Below are 23,143 nucleotides of genomic sequence, written 5' to 3'. Positions count from 1 at the left end.
ACTATCTCAACATAGTTATATGAAACTTCACTGATCGCAAAATAAAGTAATAGCTTTTTCTTACTATGTATATTCACAACTAGACTTTATAATATATTAATATCTCATCATAATATGTTTTTTCTACGTCAAGGTTACATGTCAATTGTGAGGCTTCTGTACATCGAATTAGTTATAGCTTCACCCTAAGCTAGCTATGGTTTGTTTTACCAATAATATTATGAAATGTGAGATTAACGTCATTCTTGAGGCTGCTATTTTCTCCTTTTGGAATGTGATTTGCAAATTGCATGCATGTGTTAACAGCCAGTTTATACTTTTGCCATACCCTTAGTAAGGCAAAACCGTGTGCAAACCACTTTGCTAAACGTGGTGCTAGACAACAGCATTAGAACGTAGTTTGGGAGATTTCCCCAGTTGATCGAAATTAATTAATAAATTGTTTTACAATGTACTACTTAAACAAAGTTTAAGTAACTAAAATTATAAGAGGAACCCCATTGTTTTATATATATATATATATATATATATATATATATATATATATATATATATATATATATATATATATATATATATATAAACCGCAATTTTATTGTCTACATATGACAAACCAAATGAAGGGTGTCTGTATACTATATTCTCGGGGGAGGGGGTAGTTGAAAATGATTAGTACGGTATCAATTTTGTAACAATTGTTTATTATCGGTGTGAGCCATCACTATTTTTTGTTTATTAAACAACAAATTTTAATGTACAACTATATATATACTAAGATTATCTCCGCCAATATGTTTTTATCTGTCGAAAATTAAACTTCTAATATATTATATATAGTTAGATATAATATGATAACTTTTGCACCTGCACACGGGTATGCATTTTTCTTCGTTTTTATGATATTAATCATTTAACTTTACTAATAAAATTGAACAAGTCAATTATATTACTTAAATATTATAAATTTAGAAATAAAATATTATAATTTATTTTTTAAAAAAGACTAATCACCGAAAACCAGTTTTTTAAAATGTTGAAATACATTCTGGAAATTAGTTTGCTGAAGATTTGTGAAATGTGAAAAAAAAAAAAAATAGCACTCGTTGAGCTACACAAGAAAAAGAAAGACAAAGATGACTTTGGAGAAAAGAAAAAAAAAAGTGAGAGAAATGAAAAATGGTGCAAAATCGGGAGGAGGAGAAGGATTTTTGGTATTTTGAAATGTCTAGAAAGGGGGTGTAAGGAAAAACAAAAGGAACGACTGCAAAAAGAAAGGGCCAACCAAATGTGCAACATTATGGTATGGACCTAATTATTAAACAACAATAAGGCTAGTAGGGGGATTCAAGTTTTCTCTCTTTGCACCTCTTGGCATTTTTGTTTTTTTTACAAAACACACTTTTATATAAATTAGTTTCCATAATGTAGTTATGTTTCTAATACATTACCAAAAATAGTTTTTGTAGTGTAATTATGTTCTAATACATTACGGAAACTAGCTTTGGTAATGTTAAAAATTATATTAAAAAAATAGTTTATGGAAGATCAACGACAAAAAAAGGTACAATTCATTGAAGACTATATTGGTGAAGGAAATATCGGTGAAGGAGAAGACTATGAGGGAGGGAGAAGCAAATGGGAGATAAAATTTTGAGAGAAAGGAAAGGGGAGGAAGAGGTAAAGGGGTGCGGATAAGAGAAAAAGAGGAAAGGTAGCTCAAGACCATTCAATTCAATAGAGAAACATGCATGGGCCTTGTTATTCTCACACCCTATTTATTTTTATTATTTTTACAAAAATATTCTAGACGGAATAACACTTTTAATTTTGTTGTTTAGTAAGTTAAGACAGGGATTGTAAATTGACAATACACAATGGAGTATAATATATTATGGAAACAAATTTTCTTGGGGGTAGTAAGTTGAGCTGGGAATGTGCTTTTTCAATACACAATGAAAATAATTATTTTGAAACTCAACTTTAGATCCATAATTATTATTTAAGAGATTTATTTCAGTCTGAATTTTCGTCCACCTAAAAAAATGTCTCACAACGAGTGAAACTCAATTTTTAAGAACAAGTTTAGTAAAAATGTCTCGCATATTAATTACAAAAATATATTTTTTTAAATAAAAAATTTGTAAAAAAGTAAAATAAAACTAAATAAATAAGTTGAGTTTAAGAAAAATAATTTTTTATGTCTAAACATCAGACAATCTAGATCCCACACAGTTGATTCACACATGTTTAATTGATAAAGAATTTTTTAAAAAAATGTATAAAGAATCAATATCAAATTATAAGTATTAAAGAGATCGGAGGTGAAAAAATAATATAATTTTTTTTAAAAGGGTTGATATTTGAAAGTTTAAAATTTTAATCCAAAATAAAATGTTAATAAAAATTAACTAAAAGCTCTAACATATATATATATATATTTTTTTACATATATGATCAGCCTAATAATTTTTTTTCTCCAAATATCAAAATGTTTGCAGGTAAGAGTAATCAAGGTTCTTTCTCGCAAGTTCCACATAATGTCATTCATATGACGAATCTTCAAACTAATAGTATTGTACATGTTTTCTAAATAATGATGTCAAGTTAATATTCTTTCCTATCCAAGACTATCGATCACAATATTGTGAATATCATATATATCGTTTTTAAGTAACCATTTAATAAGAAAATAGTCATAGAGACATACAAATAGTTATATATACAGGATTTTACTATAGTGGTGAAAACACAATTAAAGTAACAATGTTAAGAATAACAATCACAGCATAATTCATATCAGGGTGACTCATGGCAATCATCATGTTTGCGTCATATACTCATTAATGGGGTTGAGGCGAGGAAGGACACATTTGAGTTATGAACGATCATTTCTTCTACACATACAGGTGAGATTCTTGTTGGAAAACCATTTGTTGATAAATTTTATGGTCCCATACTCCCATTCTCATACACGGGTGTTTATTTTTTCATAATGATAGGTAACTAATACTACTACAATAAATGTCACAAAATAGGATACAGTCTTAAAGTATGAGATCAACATATATTTTAGTCAAAAATGACATGCATATTTTGCCCCACCACTTGAATATAGCCCTTGATTCAAGGGAAGAGAGATAATACCACCGAGAGGAAATATTTGTAAATTAAATAATACTAATATTATAGTTTTAACTATAAAAAGAAATCAAAATTAAAGTTCCATTCAATGTTGTAGTTGTATATGAAAAAATAGGTTTAAATATGTTTTAATTTTAATTCTTTAAATTTAGAGTAAATTTGTTTTTTATGTTTTAAATTCTGTAAATTGAAAAAAGTATGTTTTCGACTTTAGTCATTCTATCCAAATGTCATGTACCTAAACGTCGTACGTCAGAATGAATATATATTGAAAGAAAAATAAATATATGTTATAGTGTGTGATGATAAGAATGCAAACTTAAAATATATCGTGATTGTCGACTATAAACTAAGGTGTGAAAAAAATAATACAAAAAGGCTAAAAGGCTAAAGGGTTGATAAAAATATATATTATTTTTGTTAATTAATTAAGTTTTTAGTTTTTCTTTTAGAATTTTTTTTAATCTCTCATTTTTTTTTTACTTTTAGTTCTTCATTAAGTTTCCTCTGCATTTTTAGTTTCTCTAAAATATTTTTTATTTTTAATTTCTGATTTTTTTTATTGTTTAAAATGCGTTCCAAATACAAAATTTGGTATTAATGAAAACACGGTCATATCATTTTTCTAATTAACATGACCTTAGGGAAAAGTTTAAAAATTTATGATATAATTTCGAGAGTCTTGTTGAATCCTAGTTAATAATAAATAATGTATTTTCAAAAATAATGTTAGCATTTCTCTTAATGAAAATATCATGCACACATATATAAAAATTCTTTCTTTTTAAACGACTGAAAATAAGATATTCTCTCCAACAATACGTAGAATATCAATTAAGGACAACTCCTCTCCAACAAATATTGTTCTATTCACGTAACTAATTTAAAATAATGAACGTTAAATGTAGATTTTTTTTTTGTCAATCAGGAAATGAAGATCTTATGGGCCAATTTGCAATTTTTATGGCTGAAATCTAACAAGGTAAACGTAATCAAGGATGGCCACTTTAAGAATCATACCATGGTCATGGATGGAATTGACCATAAATATTTGGAATTTTAAAAAGATATAACATTCATTATCGTCATGTTCATGCATGAAAGCAAGCATCAGTTGCGTTGCCTTAAAAAGATATAAAATTCATTCATTTCGGTTAGGTGGGATAGTTATTCCCTTTAATATCAATAACCTAAAAAAGTAAAAATAATTAATTAAATTGAAAACATCTTAATTTTTGTCAATAGTTCTATCTGTCGGGATGGTTTTTCACTTCACAAAAGCAAAAAAACAATTAATTAAGTTCCCAGTTAATTAAAATGTATAAATTAATTAATTGAATTAATATTTAAAAAGAAGACAAACTACTAAATATAAGCAAATAACATTTATTCATTTTTTCTTGATTTCCCGTGTGTTTTGTGGCTTTAAGATCAGTTTCCCTTTCTAGGTGCTTAGGGGAGTATTTTGAAGGTTAGCCTAGACTAATCATCTAAAATTCTATCATTTAGTGTCACAATTATTTGTTTTCATATGATTAAATTAGTATTTTAATTAAATTAACAAGCCCTTCAATGAAATGTGCCTTTTTTCCAAAATATTTTATTTTTTTTGTTTTTTGTGAGAAAAAATAAGGTAATTCATGCCTTTTATGTTAATTATGGTATATGTAATATGCATGATTATGATTCAAGCTCAATTGATGTATGTGGCTCGGAAGATATGTGGCCAGAGCCTGAACTTTTTCCTTGGACGGTACGAAATATTTGAAGATCACTACACAAATCAATGCATGGATATATGTACATGCTTTTCTTCTATTATCTCTAATAATGATTTTAGATTGCGATTATAATCACTGTTACAAGAAATTGTAGCTGATACTGCTGCAGCATGTGGTTGCAATATGGTTACGTAAACCTTTAACAAATTTATTTAATTGGATATTAATTAAGAGAAGTGATAACAACGTATTACTCTCTAAGACTCTAATATACTCTTCTAAATACTCATTTTACAAATTTTAAATTTTTGTGAATTTTACTTCTCATTTAATATATAAGTCTTTCTCAATTTTATAATTTTTAATAAATTTTAATGAATAATAAAATATGTGTTAAAAAGAATATATTAAAAATATATTGTTAATATATTTCTTTTAATTAATATAAAAATATTGTTACCTATTTAAATATTTTTTATATCTCTAATTTTTAAAGCATCTCACTACTCATGCTTTATGGTATAAAAAATTGAAGGAAGTATAAATCTTTATGGATTTTTTCTTTTCTTTTTTACTATAGAGATGCATGTAATTTTTTTTATCAACAAACTACTTATATCATTAAGAAGGGTATGACCAACTTTTATCACTTACTATAATTGATTACTAATATTAAATGAACTATTATCCCTTAATCTTTTATAGCCAACTTTTACATTCACCTGCCAGCACAATGATCATGACTAAATCAAAGAAAAAGAACGTGTATGCATTCCAGCTTTTTTAACAGAGAGACTCGTTTTCACTTAGGGTGTAGGTAAATTTTGAAACGTCTTCACAATATTTAAGCCGTTGAAGATATAGCAACCTTGTTGTCCTTTTTCGTACCACAAATCGATGACAGCACTACATAACCAAGAAATCATATCATCTTTATTTGATATTAATATTAATAAAGATCAATAGTGAACTTGCACCGTACGCGTGCCTCTCCTTCGGCCTATATTTCTAGCTAATTAATTACAATTTAGATGGTCTTACATACTTTTCTAATTAATACACTAATAGGTGTTCATTTGAGCATGGGTATTGATATTTAGATATTCTTATACATCAAATAATCCATTAAAATCCACTACATATTTCTCTTCATCTCTTTTTTTTATCACTTCATATCATCATTTATTATACTTATATTTTTTTCCTATGTCTTTCTCTAGGTGTCATATAACTAGTCATGTGTGTCCATTATATTATATTATTTTTTTTGTTTTTTACTTAATTTTGAGCATGACTCAAGTAATAAAATATACAAGTACGGGATTAGTATAGAAGCTATTTTGGAGTATTGGTTACATGGTGTCTAAATAATAAAATAAAACATGTACCCTATAGTTTATATGAGTAAAACTTGCGAGTCCTAACATGTAGAACAAAAGCCAAAAAGGTACCAAAGAAACAAAGGGAACCCCATATGATGAAAGTGTCTCTGTAGCATTCCATGCCCATGCATTTCCCATGTTCATGATGCCCTCCCTTATGGTAAACAAAAGCAGCCAAGTAGCCAAACAAAAAAGACCCCACTGGAATGTTGGCCACCACCACATTATGGTTCACAGAGAAATTCTTGGTTCCAAATAGCTCTGTGGTGGTGGACACAGAAATTGAAGTGATTGCTCCAGTACAAACTCCAATTATGGCAGTGCCAACATAGAGGGCAAGGTTAGTATTGTGGAGTAGTAAGAAAAATGACCCTGCAGTTGGAGCCATTAATGCTACCATAGAAGCTGGTCTTGATATTGTACACTTACCCCTGCATATACACACCCCATACCATGAAAAAAAATCAATAAAAGTAGAAGGTTAATTTAATAGCATGTTGGTTTTCATTTATGTAGATCAACTAACGCATTTATAGCCATTATCTGAAGTTAAACAAATATTAATTAGTACTCTTAGCACATTGAGTAACAAACTAAAAAACATATTTTTATTGATATATGTAAAATTATATTATTATAATTTTTTATGTTTTTCTATAATTTTTATAATAAATATATCTTTTTAATTTTTTAACCAATATACATTATTTTTTAAAATTCTTTGAAGTATATGATAAAGTAAATATACTGGGTAATGGTTGGTGTTAGATAGGAATTGAATAGCATAGAAGGTAGAAGAAAAAGGTATCATTTACCTGTAAAAGTAGTCCACTATAGATGGCATGAGACGGCCGAAGAACCCAAAAGAAGAAGACAAAGACACCAATGATGAAGTTCTAGAGTAACCTCGGGATTCAGCAATTTGTCCCAAGTTGTTCAGAAATACTAAACCAAGTGTTGCACCGAATAAATAGACAAAGAAATATAACCAGAAATCTATTCTTCTCAGCATCAATTTCACTCCTATTTCTTCTCTTATACCAATACCAACTTCTTGATTAACTTCTCTGCTATCTTCACCCTCTTTAACCTCATTCTCTATCCTGCCTTCATCATCATGACTCTCCTCAGAAGTAAAATGATATACTCTTTGTTTTTCTCTATTTTTGTGCCATGACCCTACTAGTGCATTGATCTTCATGGAAAGTGGAACTAATAGAGGGAATAAAAGGGACACTAACATGCCAATAAGGCTACCAAGTGGAGATATTTTGCTTGACACAAATTCCAAGCTGCTCATCACAGCATATATTCCAGTGGCAATTGTAATCACAAACATAACAACAAATCCAACACTCATAATGTGCTTAGGCCTTGTTGTGACAGCTTCAATTTCTCTAACCACAGGAGCTGCTATTAGGGCAACTATCAAAGGCAAGAATGAGTTCAGAAAGAGAAATGTTTTAGCCTTTTTGTGTAAAGAAACAGCATCAACAATGCTGGTGAAAATCTTAGCACTCAACCCTTGGTAACTAGTAGTTAACCCTACAGCAACTTGGCGATGATCGGATGAGAAGTTCCTTATTGTGATCACATAGCAAACAGTGTTGATCCAGCAAATGCTGTTCCCTGCTAGAACAGTTAGCAAAAACACATGCCAATAGGAGAGAGAGGAGATTTGGTTTGATATGAAGAGATATTGAACACCATAACCAATTAATCCAAGAGTTGAACCAATCATGAGGACAAGCCAAAGGGGGAGGTGAAAAGCAGCCATGCCAGAAAAGAAACCAAAGAGTTTGCCTGCATCTGAGGCAAAAGCAAGGTTGTTGAGCTGAAACTGGGACATGGAGAGGAGCTGCTTCAGCTGGGAGGAGTAAGCAGGGAAATTGGTGTTTGTTCCATTTATGGATTGGAGCCAAATGATGCCAACAAGGCTTAGCCATTGAGAAGAAGTTGAAGTAGGCATGGTGAAGAAGAATTGCTGGTGAGAAAATTTGAAATTGCACCTCTTAACTCACAAGAAGGGATGGGGTATGGATCTTATATGTTATAGAGGTTAAAGAGGTGATGGTAGTATATAATAACATACTCTCTTAATAAACACACTTTTATTATTGATCAAAACACTATTGTAAATTACAACATTTTACAAGTTTCACGGTTTTATTTTTAACATATAATTTGATGACGTCTTATCATATATAATTCAAATTAATATTTAATGATGCTTTAATAGAATCCTAATATATCATAATAAAAATATAGTTTAAGTTTATTTTTAGTATTTCTACAATTAAATAATTATGTCAAAAAAATGATACAGTGGAGAAAATAATGCTCCATAAGATTAGCTTAAAAGTTACATAAAATAGTTAATTTACTTCAATAAAACTAGTTGTTAAAATAGTTAAAAAGTATAAAATGATAAAAAAAATTAAATCATGATTTATTTTAAAAAAAATAATAAGAAAAATAAATAAATATATTAAAAATAAAAGTAAAAAAATATATAAAAAGTTAGAAACTAAAAGTTAGTGTTTTAAAAAATATTAATTCAAGTAGTATTTCATAAAACGTGAGAAACGGTTAAAAAATTATTTTAAAAAATTTGTTTATCGAACAATCAAATAAGTTTTTTGACCCTTAAAAAAGTTAAAAATTAATTGAAATGACTTGTTTAACATAGTCTTAATTACATTTTTTCCAAATTCAAATTATTCCCTTATATTCCAAATTCACTAATGTTTTAGCATTCAAAAAAATTTCACATTGACTTCAACAATGAGATATTAAAGCTTTTTTTCAATTTTCTCCTCTAATAAATACTATTTTTGAAAAACTTAATAATACATTTATTAAAATTAAGAAAAAGAGCAAGAATATTCAGTAAAATTGACTCTTATAAATATTAGGGTCTTGCTAACGAGATATTATTAGTTAGTTTAAAATTACTTTATTTATTATTTCGACTAATAATTATGTGACACATACATAACTTAATATTTTAAATTTCTTAAATCAAGAAATAGCACAATAATTCTTGTTAGATAAGTACTTAATATATCTTTAATTTAATAAATATATCTATGATTGTCCACATGTCATATGATTATTGATTGGATTTATGGATGACATGATGATCTTGTATTACCTAATAATTTCTCCTTGGTAACTAGTTCTCCTAAGAGAAAATAAAAAATAAAAAATTATTTAATGTATAGATCATATGAGAGTATAAAAAAATTTATAAATAGTTGAAAAAACTTTGCAATATAAATATGTTTTTTTAGTCTTTTAACCTATATCTTAAGACACTAGTTTGCATTTACCTTTTTGTCTTGAAACAACACAAATATTTTAAGATGGAGGGAGTACTTGTTTTTCTTAATTGAAAAAACTTTAAAATTTATTCATTTTGGAATGAAGGGATTTGGATGGTATTTTATCATAATTCAAAATAGCATTTAATGAAGATTTATCATAATTCAAATTACATCTTAATTTATTAGAATTCAAATAAATCATAATAAGAATAGATTGTGTTTTTTTTTTAGTATTTTGACATAAGGTTATTAAGTAAAAAATTTAAAAGATAAAATAATACATTAGAATTTTATTTGAACTGTATAAAATAAAAAAAAAATGCCGTTTAAATAAACTACATACATAATTAGAAAGAAAATTTATTTCAATTAATTGAATAAAATAAATGAGTTATTATAAATTCTTGATATTTGTCTTTACATTTTTACGGGAAAAAATACATCGTAATTCACGTCTCCAAAATGTTCATATTTTTTGTTTACAATATTTTATATATTTAATTTGCTGTGATTTTGTAAAAATAAATTATAAAGTAATTAGGATACCTGAGAGACTATATGTGCTAAACGCTATTATAATGTCAACCAACAAAAATTGGTATGTTTTGTATAAATAAAGAAAGTTGAATTTTTGCTTAATGAATATGTGAAAAAATGATTTTTGTCTTTTTTTTTTTTTAGTATTGTGCACAATCAAATCATTGCCGTTGCAATTGACATCTTAGTTTAGGATTTTTTTGGGATCTTAGTTTAGCATGTGAACCATCAAATAAATTCATGGCTATACAAAAAAAAAATTAAAATTAGGGGGATGACATGCACTCTAGTATAAGAAAGGAAAAACTTTTAAACTCAAAAATTACTTATAGAAGTGGTTTATTTCACCAAAAAAAAAATCAGCGAAGATTTGGACCTTTTAATAAAATATTTTATTTATACAAACTTCACATCGAATTCATTCAATATGAATATATGTATGCTTTATAAGTTTTTTTCACCCAAATCCATCGAATATTTTTTTAAACAAATTTGAATCGACAATAGTTAGGATTAAATAATTAAATTCAAAATTTCTAGTTATATATATATATATATATATATATATATATATATATATATATATATATATATATATATATATTTAAAAAAGTTAAAATTTTGTTTAACTTTAAACTTTCAAAAATCGTTATAAATGCTTTCTTGAAATTAGGAACAAATGGGGTTAAATAGTATTTTTAAATTTAATAATTTTAATCACTTACAATTTATTATAAATGCTTTCTTAAAATTTCAAACTTTTATAAAATGTTATAATTTTTTTATTTTCAAACTATGAATTGTTTATGTTAAATTAGTAATTTAAATTTTACTAAATTTAATTATTTAAAAATTATTATAAATATTTTATATTTTAAATATTCAAAAAATGTTAAATCTTTTCTTCAAAAAATATTTGAGATTAAATAATTAAATCAAAATGTACTAATTTTAGTTATTTCAAAATTATTATAATTGAATTCTTGGAAATTTAAACTTTTAAAAGTATCATAAATACATTTTTGAAACTGAGAATAGTTTAGATTAAATTAATAAATATATATAAATACTCATTATTAATAAAAAAAATTTAAACCGAATCCATTTATAAATATTTTTAAATGGGATGCATAAATTTGTTTATATATTGTTACATATTTCAGAATTATTCCCTCTCTCACCAAAACATTCACCTCGTGCACGGCACAAATTCACACACCAGTTAAATACTTTCTTTATCCCATAATAAATCTTATCCTAAATTATTTTATGCAGACTAAAAAATTTAATAAATAGATAAAACAAGTAATAATTTGAATTTTTAGCTGGGGTATACACTGTGTCTCAATCATATAAAACTTGCTCATGAAAGTGGAAGTGATGATTTGAATTTTTAGCCGATTGTACGATTGGTCAATATTAATAAAAGATGAACAATGTTTTTGGAGATCGATCAATTGGCATAAAAAATTATCAATTATCAGGAACTGGTCAATTGGTTAACGATTAATCTCCAAAAATATTAACTAGTCTTCGTTAACATTAGTTGATCAATCTTTGACGAGTTGACCAATTTTATATAGGCTTTTATTTCCTCCATTTCCTTTTTTCCTTTCTACACCCCCAAATAACTAAAAGACAATTATGCCCTTCAGTTAGCACCCCTTCCCTCCCATGTGCTGGTTCTCCCGGCCTCCACCCAAAAAAATTGCATCGGCAGTTTCAGTCCATCAACATCAACACCTCTACGCCCCCACTCGTTTCCCTCGCCTTTTCTTCCCTACAGTTCTCTTTACCCATCACAACGCTTCGTTCTCTGCTCTCCATTGTCGCCATCAATGCTGGAACCCTAGCACCTTTTTTTGATTATCCTGCGCGCCGCCAAGCCCCTTCCCCCATTTCTCTTTTTCTAGAACCTCCAAAAATGGAGACACGGAAGAGTGGGGGGTGATGGTATCGATCGAAAGGCGGAGATAGAAGAAGAGGGAAGGTCGTAGTGGTGGAGAGAGCAGAGTAACACAGAGGTGGCCATGGCGGATTGGAAGAAGTGAAACGAAGCCTGTGGAATTGGGCATTAGAGAAAGGGAGGGTTTGGAATTAAAGTGATTACTCCCAAATATCAACCAATCTGTTAGTTCATGTTTCAGAAGTATGGAGTAGCGCTTCGCCGACGAGGATATTTTCTCTGGTGTGAGTGGTGGTGCGAAGTTGTCAATTTATATACTTAGAGTAATGTGATGATGGTCAAGGGTTTTTTTTTATCTCATTGTGTGTGCTTTTGAAGGAAAGTGGGGCGAAGGATAGATAAGGAGTTCTAAAAATTGTGTGGGCAAAGGTTGCTATATACTTTGAAAATAACTATTTCGAAATAGGAAAATTATACATAATAGGAATTCCAAAATGTGTAGGGAGGGATATTTTTGTCTATTGGTAGTGCAGGAAGCAAATATGGAAATACAAGGAAGTAAAAACCTTTTATATGTAATCTCTAGGAGAACAAATGACACTTGTTATTTACAACCATTGTTTGCTAACTGCACCCCATTTCCCCTCTTTACTATTATACCTTTTCTTTTCTTAAAAGATTACACTCTTTGGAACCCCTTTTTCTTTCTAGAAATGTCTTTCTAAAATAGCATACCTTTTTAGAAAATAGCTATATTATTTTGAAAACACATTTCCGATTGTAATAAAATATCACTTAAGATTGTTGATGTTATAAGCACTTATCTTATACCTATCATGTTTGTTAGTCTTATTTTCATCTTAGTGTTTTTTAAACATTATCTAATTTTTGTATTATATCTTTATTTATCTTTAAACCCTAATTTTGAACTCCATCTTCACCTCATCTTCATTATATAATATTGTGTATATTGCATGTAATATTTTGCGTTTTCCCTTCAGATGGATTTCAAAATTAAGGTATAAAGAACAATAAAAATAGGATGAAAATAAGATTTTAAATAGGGTTTAAGGAGCACTGATGATAGGATGAAAATAAGACTAATAAACATGGGATATAAGATTATCTTTTATAATGTCAACGATCTTAGATGATATTTTATTACTATCGAAAATGTGTTTCTAGAATAATATATACCTATTCCAAAAATATATTTTTAAAACTATGATACATAGTTCTAGAAATACATTGTCAGAAAGGAAAAGAGGTTCCAAGGAGTGTACTCCTTTAAGAAAGAAGGATATAATGGGAATTAAGAGACAGAAAGAGGAGGATATGGGGTGTATTTAGCAAAAATGGGGTGTAAACAATAAGTGCCTCATTTCGACATGTTGCCCAGGAATTTCCCCCTCCATATCCTAGACCCATTTTCAAATTTAGAACGGTTTACTGTATATGTACATCAGAAGCTTACCTACGAGGAGTTGAGTAATGCTGTGAGCTAGCACAACCAAAAAAAGATTTCTGGTATGAGTTACAAAGAGTTAAAATTAGCTACGCAAAATAGTTTGCAAAGCTGGGTCATTAGCACATTTCATGAATATGTTGTGTTCATTTATTCATGCCACACACACACACAAGTTTTAATAAATGTACCATATGATGCAGCAAAAACCAATATTGAAATCTCAAAATTAATGTTGGAACTATACTAAAACATATTTTGGTAGGCGGAAGGCAGTAGTGCAACACAATATTCCAACATAACAAACTTATTGTTTGTTGTTTTGTTTATTATTATTATTATTATCTCACACAACCTTGCTTGCTTTCCATAAAATTCTTAACCGTCTGCTTTGATGGGGAGATTTAAAACAGACTTATCAGTATAGAGAAACTAAAATGATAAAAAGAAAAATAACATGAATCAAAATGACTTAATTTCAGTCATTGTTAATCCATAGTGTTAATACACTTCAAGTAGTACTCTGGTTTGAAAAGTGGTCTCTCACACCCACATAACTACATTCTAAAGTTTAAAACAATATAATTAAATAAATTAAATGCATAATAATATTTTGGGGCCAAGACATATCCATGGGAGAAGAGCCTGAGGTAAATCCATTGCAATATTTTGTGCTTGTTGTTCCTTTTGTGTTTACGCTTGCTCTTACTCTTCCTCCCTTCTCAGTTGTACTTAAAATTGGATCAAATTACAACAAAAATATATAGGTGAATATTCTTCCAGCGACAATGTCTAGCGATGCATGCCATTTCATGAGTTGCATTATCAATAATTCAAAGAAAAAGTACATCATGTCACTTTCCAAATTTAAGTGATGTGTTATTGGTAATGCTAAAGTAGATATATATAGCACGAAGAGCAATCAAATTAGACATATCCAACCGCAAACTCTTAACTCTTTTCTTCTTCGAATCAAAGCCCGTTCCAAAGTGTCCAATAACACTTCAAATGTCACGACATGTCATAGGATTAGAGGAGTTTTGTTGAATGTTTTTATATCGGGATTGATCAAATTCAGTCGGTATGATCTAATTGTTAGACAATTATCATTCGATTTGGAGACATGTCACACGATTAGAGGAGTGATATTCTAGTTTGCTAGCCTGGACATCATTAAAGATTCAAATGGAAAACCGTAGACCCAAAATGTGACCATCTAAAAGGATTTGACGATTCTGATCTACAACCCACACTTAGAAAGATAGCGAGACATGCATGCACAAAGAAAGGAAATAATCGCTAGAATGCTCCAATAATGTTTCCTCAAATGCAAGGTCTTCGTTTGGTCAAGTGTTGGACATATTTGGTAGAGTCTCTCACAGGTATTTGATCCATGATTGTGATTATAAAAAAAAAGTAATCATAAAAAAAGGCAAGAAAACATGAAAAATACAAATGAACAAAAGTTAGAAGGAGCATAAAAATTAGATGGCCTGCCCTCCTAGCCTCTATCACCATTCACGTTCCTAAATTTTATGTTTTTATACCATGCAACACAAACTATAATTATCCTCTGACCTTTTTTTTTTTTTTTTTTTACGGTGTTCCAACTTCCAACAACACAAATATGATGAAGAGTTCACTCTATTGTTTATTGTTATTGCTACATATCAAACATTCACTCATGAAAAAGAAAAAACTATATATAGCCCTTACATATATGAATGATAAGTGTTGGCCCCGTCTTATTCACTTACTATGGCTATATCTCAATAAGAGACCTTAAGCCCAAGACTGGCGTTATCTTGTAGTTGTTATAATCGGCAGAGGAATTCAACTTAACCCACTCTTTCTTGCTTCTCTCTTTTCCAGTAACCAACACCATCATCAGCATATCAAAGAAGAGCTGTGTTCCAATAGGTTCATCATCTCTCTTCTCATTCTCCACCACCATGTCTATGATGATCACCTTCCCTTCTTTGCCTTTCCTCGTTATTGCCTCTTTGCATTTCTTCAATATATCCACACACTCCTCATCATTTCAGTCATGCAATATCCACTGATTGCCATTCAAAGTAACAGTGATCAGAAGAATGATCAAAGGGAAATAAAGTATCGAGTATTGACTTACATTCGATCATGTTAAGCTTGGTAGAATTGGCACATCATGTAATGTTATTAATCACAATTAATATATAATCAATACTCCACAAAAAGTCAAATTTGAGGAGATCTATAACTAATTTTTCTAAAATATGAGCAGAGATTTACCTGTCAAATAATCATATGCAACCTACTTTACGTACCCACTAAGTGAACTAGTACTAATTATTACAAGCCATATATAGACCACGTGGGAATGTGAATACTTGTCAATAGATGATAACTTAATTAATTGCATTTTGTGTTAGAATTAGTTGGTCTGATTTGGTATGACAGTTGCAGTCTTGCAGATATGTTGTTAGACTACTAGACAGTGCTAGCTTAGTGACCTATACATATAAAAATTATAATAAGTTATTTCATGTGATCAATGCTGATAAAATCGTTCACTTTTTTTCCAATTGATCAATTCTTTGCTTTAATTCTCTAAATTTTGACATCAGTCAATTATGAAATAGGTGTTAATGGTATAAATGTAAAATTGTACTATGAATTGTGAAATTGTTTTACCTTCAACAAAATGGCATCAGCTGGAGGAATTGCCTCAAACATGTCCCCTCCAACAAATTTAAGGTTCTCACTTCCTTGCAAGCCAGAAACAACATGTGGTAGATCAAACACAATGCAATCCAACTGAGGGAATGATTTAGCAATGGCTTTTGCCATGGTCCCTGTGCCTCCCCCAACATCAACCAATGACCCCAATCCCATGAACACCCCTTTACATTTCTCAATCACCAAACTAGTGACTAATCGAGCATCACTAGCCATGGCATCATTGAACAAGTTATTAAGTTTCGAATCAGCGCCGGCATAATCCCAAAACATCATCCCATGTGCTGTTTCAAATGGTGTAGGATCACCATTTTTGAACCAATTAGAAAATTGGTTCCATGGATTTGTCAAAATTGGATCAAGAATGGAATGCAAGAAAGGTGTCACACTCATTGGAAGCCAGAATGGATCATGATTGGCATCAAGCGATGGACGAAGTGAGTTTTGGATGGGTGGATTGGTAGTGAAACAACGAGGTTTGAGAGTGGCATGGGTTGGCCATAGTTGTGTATGATATCTGGTATGCCTAAGTCAACCACACATTTAAGGACATGGAGCTTATGAAGCTAAATATGTGATTCCATATGTGGGTTTGAGCTCTAAGTAGTTTGGCAGCATGGTCTTCATCAAGGGATTCCATAATTTGCTGCTTAAACTACTTGCTAGATTTGGAGTATTGGAACCTCACATTATTTGGATCTATTTATAAGCGAGATGTTTAAGTAGCGACTTTAAAAAATAGTTTGTGATCATGATTTCGGCCACAATGTGAATGTTTTTGCCTTTTTTGGAGAGTTTGGGACTCTGCAACTACAACATGACAATAATTGTGGCCACTTTTATCAATAATTTTCTACAATATCAAAACATGTGATCAAATTTGTAAGTAGTGCAATTTAAAACTTTACTCCAAAGTATTGCAAAATTATCTTTGTCAAAATAACTATATAGACGATGTCCCAGAGCTGTATAAAATTACTCCATTAAAATCAATTAGATCTTATGGGAGAGAATCTGAGTTTACAGAACACATCTTTTGAAAAAATGGGAGGAACTTTAAGTGTGTGTGGAAGTCTTACACAAATAATTAGTCTTATAGCTGAAGCTGACCAAAAGATCTAAGCATATAGATATAAAAATAGATCTTATATTTATTTGCTTGAAGGTAAGAGAGAGTAGCATAGTATATGATATATTATCTAATTTAAGTGGGTATTGTTATAACTAATTACTTCAAAATCTCATTATTTGCGTAAATGCATGTAAATATAATTGCATAGACTTTGAGAGTAACGGTACTATAAACTCAATTTCAATAGAAAATGATAAACCTCTACCGCATTTTAGGATGGAGGGGAGGAAATAGATAGAGAGAAGAAAGAAAATGTAAAGAGAGAAGTGATGGATACGATATATGATATGATAAAAAATTAATGTAGAGAGATATGGAGAAAAAAGTGAAGAAAATGAGTTACAAGCTAAGAGAGTTAAAATGTATGATAATCAGAACTCATCTCGATAGGAATATCAATCTTACCATCTGCAATATATAAAAGTAAAATGTAAAGACAGGCATGAAAGAATAAATTTGTTAATTAAAAAGGAAGATAGGCACAAAGGTGATATGCACCATGTGTTGCACAATGCAACTTGATCTGATCCTGTGCCTTCTTAATTATAAGCTTCGCGGGAGCCACAATCATAAATCATTGTCGTATGGTTGTTACGCTATTTGAACATTTACATATTTGTGAGGGTTCTATCTATGAATAATGTATTTGTCCATATGCATAAGAAATTTTTGTGAGGGTGATATGAATAATTCCTCTGAAGATATGAATTCTTGTTTCAGGTGAAGTACTTTTTTTTCTTAAACCAAAAAAATTACCGTAAAAAATCGACTAACTTTTTTTTATGAGTGGAAGACGTATGTTAAAGTGATGAGTGGAAGACATTTATATACTACAATTATTTTTTGAGTGGAAGACATTTATATATATCCTTCTAAAAAAAGTATACATTTATATGTCTTTAATTAATTACAATTATTTTTTCTGAGCTTTTTAACGAGTGGAAGGCATATTAAAGTGACGACACTGAGCGGCCCTGCCATGAGTTATTTTCTTAGAAAAAGATCATGTTCAACACATTTCTGTTGAGTTTTTTTTATTGTAAAATATAAATCGTTAATAGTTAATATTTTATTAGTAGAGAGAATAAAATTTGCAACCTTTTCCCTTTTTTTTTTCTTTTATCATCAAACCAACCTTATAATTCTTTGATATTCTAGTGAGTTTACTTTTACTATAGCGGATTTCTCTTTACTGAAAGAATTAATAATAATTGTATAATTGGTATATTCAGATTTTGTTTGCCTCTAGTCGCTGTTCTGTTTGGTTTTGTGGGAGTGAACAAATTTTCCTAAAGTCTTGGTGTTGAGATAGTTGGTTGTGAATTGTGATAGAAAAATTGATTCCTTATGGAGATATTCTTATGTGAGCACAACTAGGCGGGAGACTGTCTTCATAATCATCCTCTTCAGAGTCTTTTTTCTTTCTTTCAAAAGTGCAATTTACTCATACATCACATAATATTCTTATTGGTTGCTACCGTATCGATTTAACACTTCCACCATTAAAAACGTTAGGAATTAGTGTTTAAGCTTTAACACACACTTGTCCAACTAGGAGAGGTACTTGCTAATGCTACACTGGCTAAATTGCTAACAGTATGCATCTTGCTTCAACAAAACAACAAGAATTTTTTTCTGAATGGTCTGGGCAAAGCTCCCCGGAAATTTTAATTAACTAAATTCTGTCTAGCATCACACCAAACAAATTAATCGCTGAAGCTAATTTCAGCACAGATATTCTGTTTGACGAACCTTTAGTTCTCTACCTTTGGATCTTTATTCTAAATCTTGATTGCTACCTCAAAATCTATATCTATGTTTGAATACATCAAAGCACCTTGCTGGAGAAGTTGAATACATAATGGCTATATGCCACATGAATGGTGAGAATGAAGATTGCTGAAATAAGTATAATGACAAATGTTTCATGAGTTGCTTAGTGCCATAACAATGAATTGCTTGTAAGGAGCAATGCCTCATTTCCTCCCCCTAATAGTCAGTGAAAGAATGTTACGAGCAAAATAAATCTGTGTATGAGTGAGACAGAAAGATCATAGATCAAAATCTTTTTCTCTTCTTGCAGTTGCATGCCGTGGGTTAATGATACTATTTTCTTCCACTCAAAAATATCACAAACAAAGCCACAATAAGAGCATGGTCAATAGTCCCAGGAAAGATTGTGAGGCGAAATTTACCCCTACTGACATGTATTTGGTGGAGCTTGTACATCAGGCTACTCTGCACAAAAGTATGAATCAGTATCAATCTTTATTATCCCTTGGAATGTAATGCACTTTCTAGTTTCTACATGGTAAATTTGTAATATTCTAGAGTATAAATTTTTCTCTCTATCTAATCGTGTTTCATAGGATACACAACTTTTTAATTTACAAAGTTGCTTCCTCTCTTCTCCATGTTCCAGATGCATCATACAATATGATTATAGAACGACACTAAGAAATGTATAAGACCACTTCTCTGTCATAATATACAAATCTCAGCTTTAAAATCACGACCATACTCTTATCAAATCATGCCTGTAGTTTAATTTATACACAGTAATTCTTCTGCATCACTTTCATGTCTTCAATCTTAAGAAGACATATCTATCTAATGTAATAACATTTGGAAACTGAAGACAGTTTCTTTGGCTTTAATAGTTGTAACTTATCATTCAACATATTTCCAATTGTACATGGATGAGTAGTAACTACGACGATCAAGTAGAATATCATTAGATTATGATATTTGTACTAGTAGAACAAGATGGAGTAAATTTCCATGTAACACTTAATAGTTAATTTATGGCACAAGTTTATAAATTATATCTGGGAACTAAACATGTCTAAGTGCTTCTTTGGCTGCATATCATAATCAATTCCTCTCACTTTGACACATATTCTAATGTAAGATTTAATGATTAATGATGAGATTAATTTGACCATACATCTCAATTACGTTTAATGGCTCAAAATTAATTCTATCAAAATCAATTTTATCCAACTTTAAAATATATAGACTCTAAGTCACTTAAATAAAACCTGAATTCAGTACCTGTGCCACCAAATCAACATGTTTATATATGCAACATGATCTCTTGAAAGGGGAACCCTTCACTTTCAAATCACAACATTCATCATTGGACCTCTCAGCCTCGAAAAGTACCTCTAACTCAACTCTAGTAATTGTTTTGAGGGTCCTCTGCACACTAAACACCAGCTCCTTGTTCTCCTCACTATTTCCCTTATAGCATTTCCAAGACCCATTCTATCAAAAGAAAAAAGAAATTCATATTTTAAAAAGATGTCAAATTTTATTTTTTATTAATAAAAAAGAAAGAAATTAAGATAAGAGTGACAGACATGATAGCGGTAGATGGAGAAGAGGGTATTGCCTGAGGCATCGAGCAAGAGTTTCTTGTCCTTGGGAAGGGGCAATGAGTTAGGATTGGGTGGGTGGCGGTTCACCCTGAAGACTATGTTACCAGACTCATCTGTGAACGCTAGAACGCCACGTGAGACTCCGGCATGTTTTTTGGAACCAAACAGATCAATTGGGATCTCCCAATTCCCTGACCCTGGATATGACAACTCTGAGGTTGCCAATTCCATCTTTGCTTTGTTTAGTCTTTCTCTCTCAGCCACCCACCACTACCTGTACAAAATTATTAAAAATAAAAATCAAGGCAAGGCATTTTAGGAGATTCATCTTTTACTTACATGTATCATAAAAGATTAAATAAAAAAATGACAAGGGTTGTGGAGAATGGAATCAGATGATGTTCCAGCCAGCAGCTGCACCAGAACCAAGAGTAAGACTCATAGGGCATATACACTTTGAAGGACAATGTGCAAGAAAATATGGTTATCCGTCATCTTTGGAAACTTTTAGGAACTCTAAAATTTATCAATACAATTCATTGAATCAGCCAAATCATTAATATAGACTTCCTTTTTGGATTGGAGATATACATCCAACATATTATGCACCATCTATTGTACAGCCATGTGTATGATGTCCAACATCTTACATTCAATGAAAAGCACGAAGAAATTATTACTATTATCATTGAATTCAGCTTCAAACAGATTCACCACACTTCACGTTCTACGACAGAAAGTAGCACCACACGATTCAAGAGAACAAAAAAAAAAACAATATCTCTCTCTATTTGCACTTTAAGTATGCTTGTATTCAATATGAATCATCTATGATTGGATAATCGATAGAGGGAAAAATCTGCCAACTTAAAGAGGATTTGGACAAGATGCATCAAAAGAGAATATAGAATACACTAAAATAATTGCACTTAAGCATGTTACGTATTCTCATGAACTAGCACAAAAGTTAATCCAAAATTATTAACTCAGTGGTGGGACCCTTCCTGCCTAGCCTTGAACTACAATCTCACTATCAACATACTGCAAATGACAAAACAATACAGCATTATGACATTACAATTTGATCACAAAGTAAAATTGCCAATCTATTCCAAGATGCAAACATGCCTCTTAGCACAAAACTCCCTTGAAACAAACACATGGGCTTTGTTTGACAAGTCATTTCAGCTAGTTTTTAACTTTTTCTACTAGCTGAGAAACTAGTTTAATTGTTCAGTAAACAAGCTTTTTTAAGTAGCTTCTAGCATTTTTTTGAAACGCGAACTTCTAGCTTTTTATATTTTATTCTTTTTTTATCTTTAAAATATTTATTCAATTTCCTTATTATCCATTTTAAATATATCATTTTACATTTTTCAACTATTTTGACAGTTAATTTTACCGATCACTTGTATGATTTAATAAGCTAACTTAAAGCTTCAAGCTATCAACTAATTTTTCAGTTAGTTTTGCTTAATATAGCCATGGAATGTAAGACATCGTTAATTCAAACAGCAGAAGCAGTACCACTCCTTTATTAATTATGAACACCAAATTGGATTTGAGACCTAACCGATACTATAGTATAATTTATTATAAATAACATAAAATAGAACAACAAATAGAACTTTCTGTCACCACACACCAATATCCAGAACAAGGGGACACAGAATTGGGAATACATACGGCAAAGGGGAGAGAGTCTTCGGATGAAGGAGGAAGATCAGGCCCGTGCTTCCGGCAAAACCACCGAATCCGACGGCGGAGATTGCGAGACAGCGGGGAAGAAAATTCGACAAGACTAAGACGAAGTTGAATTCTCTCGGTCCCTATTGCGAGCAATGATGAAAACGAGTTTATATTTCTGCAACTAATTTTTCACAAATATAATGTCTTAAAATCAAATATTAAAAACTCATGTTTGGATTGATTAAAATTAAAGAATAATTAGACTATAATTTTTTTCACAGTTATAATATTTTAAAAATAAAAATATAAAAATGGTTAAATATTTTTTTCATACAATATACTTTCTTTTTGGTTTTAGTTCTTATTAAATTATTATTTTTTCAAATTCATCCTTATTATTTTATTTTAGTGTAAATAATATATATCTATTTTTTCATTTTAGTTTTTTTTATAATATTTTCTTCATTTTAAATTAGTCTCTTGAAAAATATTTTATAAAGATCAATAACAAACTATCTAATATGTATTATAAGAATATTTTTATTTTACTAAACAAAACAAATTTTAAAAATATCATTTATTTTTTGGATTAATTAAATTTTTAATCCTTCAACTTCTTTATATTCTAACCTTAAATCTCTCAAAATTTATTTGACCATTGTTCATTTTTGGACTAAAAATAATTAAAGGACTAAAAGTAGATAAAAATAAATTGAGCGACTAAAAATCTCACCAAAAAATTAATG

At 30.0% G+C, this 23,143-nt stretch overlaps 2 protein-coding genes and 1 pseudogene across 2 annotated transcripts; all 3 read right to left on the bottom strand.

Moving 5' to 3' along the window:
- Window positions 1-5,784: 5,784 nt before the first annotated feature.
- LOC100808034 (protein NUCLEAR FUSION DEFECTIVE 4) lies at window positions 5,785-8,308 on the bottom strand. Its single transcript, XM_003519228.5, has 2 exons — window positions 7,060-8,308; window positions 5,785-6,675 (listed from the first exon to the last, which is right to left on the bottom strand). Exons 1-2 carry the CDS (start codon window positions 8,211-8,213, stop codon window positions 6,252-6,254), a joined length of 1,578 nt encoding a protein of 525 aa, XP_003519276.1. The 5' UTR covers window positions 8,214-8,308; the 3' UTR covers window positions 5,785-6,251.
- Window positions 8,309-14,829: 6,521 nt separating this feature from the next.
- Window positions 14,830-17,884, bottom strand: LOC100807497 (probable O-methyltransferase 3; annotated as a pseudogene).
- A 1,080-nt stretch (window positions 17,885-18,964) lies between these two features.
- LOC100806967 (protein LURP-one-related 7) lies at window positions 18,965-22,570 on the bottom strand. The gene is made up of 4 exons (XM_006575371.3): window positions 22,395-22,570; window positions 20,691-20,978; window positions 20,383-20,595; window positions 18,965-19,566 (listed from the first exon to the last, which is right to left on the bottom strand). The coding sequence occupies exons 2-4, from the start codon at window positions 20,937-20,939 to the stop codon at window positions 19,435-19,437; spliced, it is 594 nt and encodes a 197-aa protein (XP_006575434.1). The 5' UTR covers window positions 20,940-20,978; window positions 22,395-22,570; the 3' UTR covers window positions 18,965-19,434.
- Between the last annotated feature and the right edge of the window lie 573 nt (window positions 22,571-23,143).

The sequence above is a fragment of the Glycine max genome, chromosome 2 (genome assembly GCF_000004515.6).
Source record: "Glycine max cultivar Williams 82 chromosome 2, Glycine_max_v4.0, whole genome shotgun sequence".
NCBI classification, from domain to species: Eukaryota; Viridiplantae; Streptophyta; class Magnoliopsida; order Fabales; family Fabaceae; genus Glycine; species Glycine max.
Note: the sequence above shows the minus strand (reverse complement) of the source record. Positions and strands in the feature narration are given on the sequence as shown.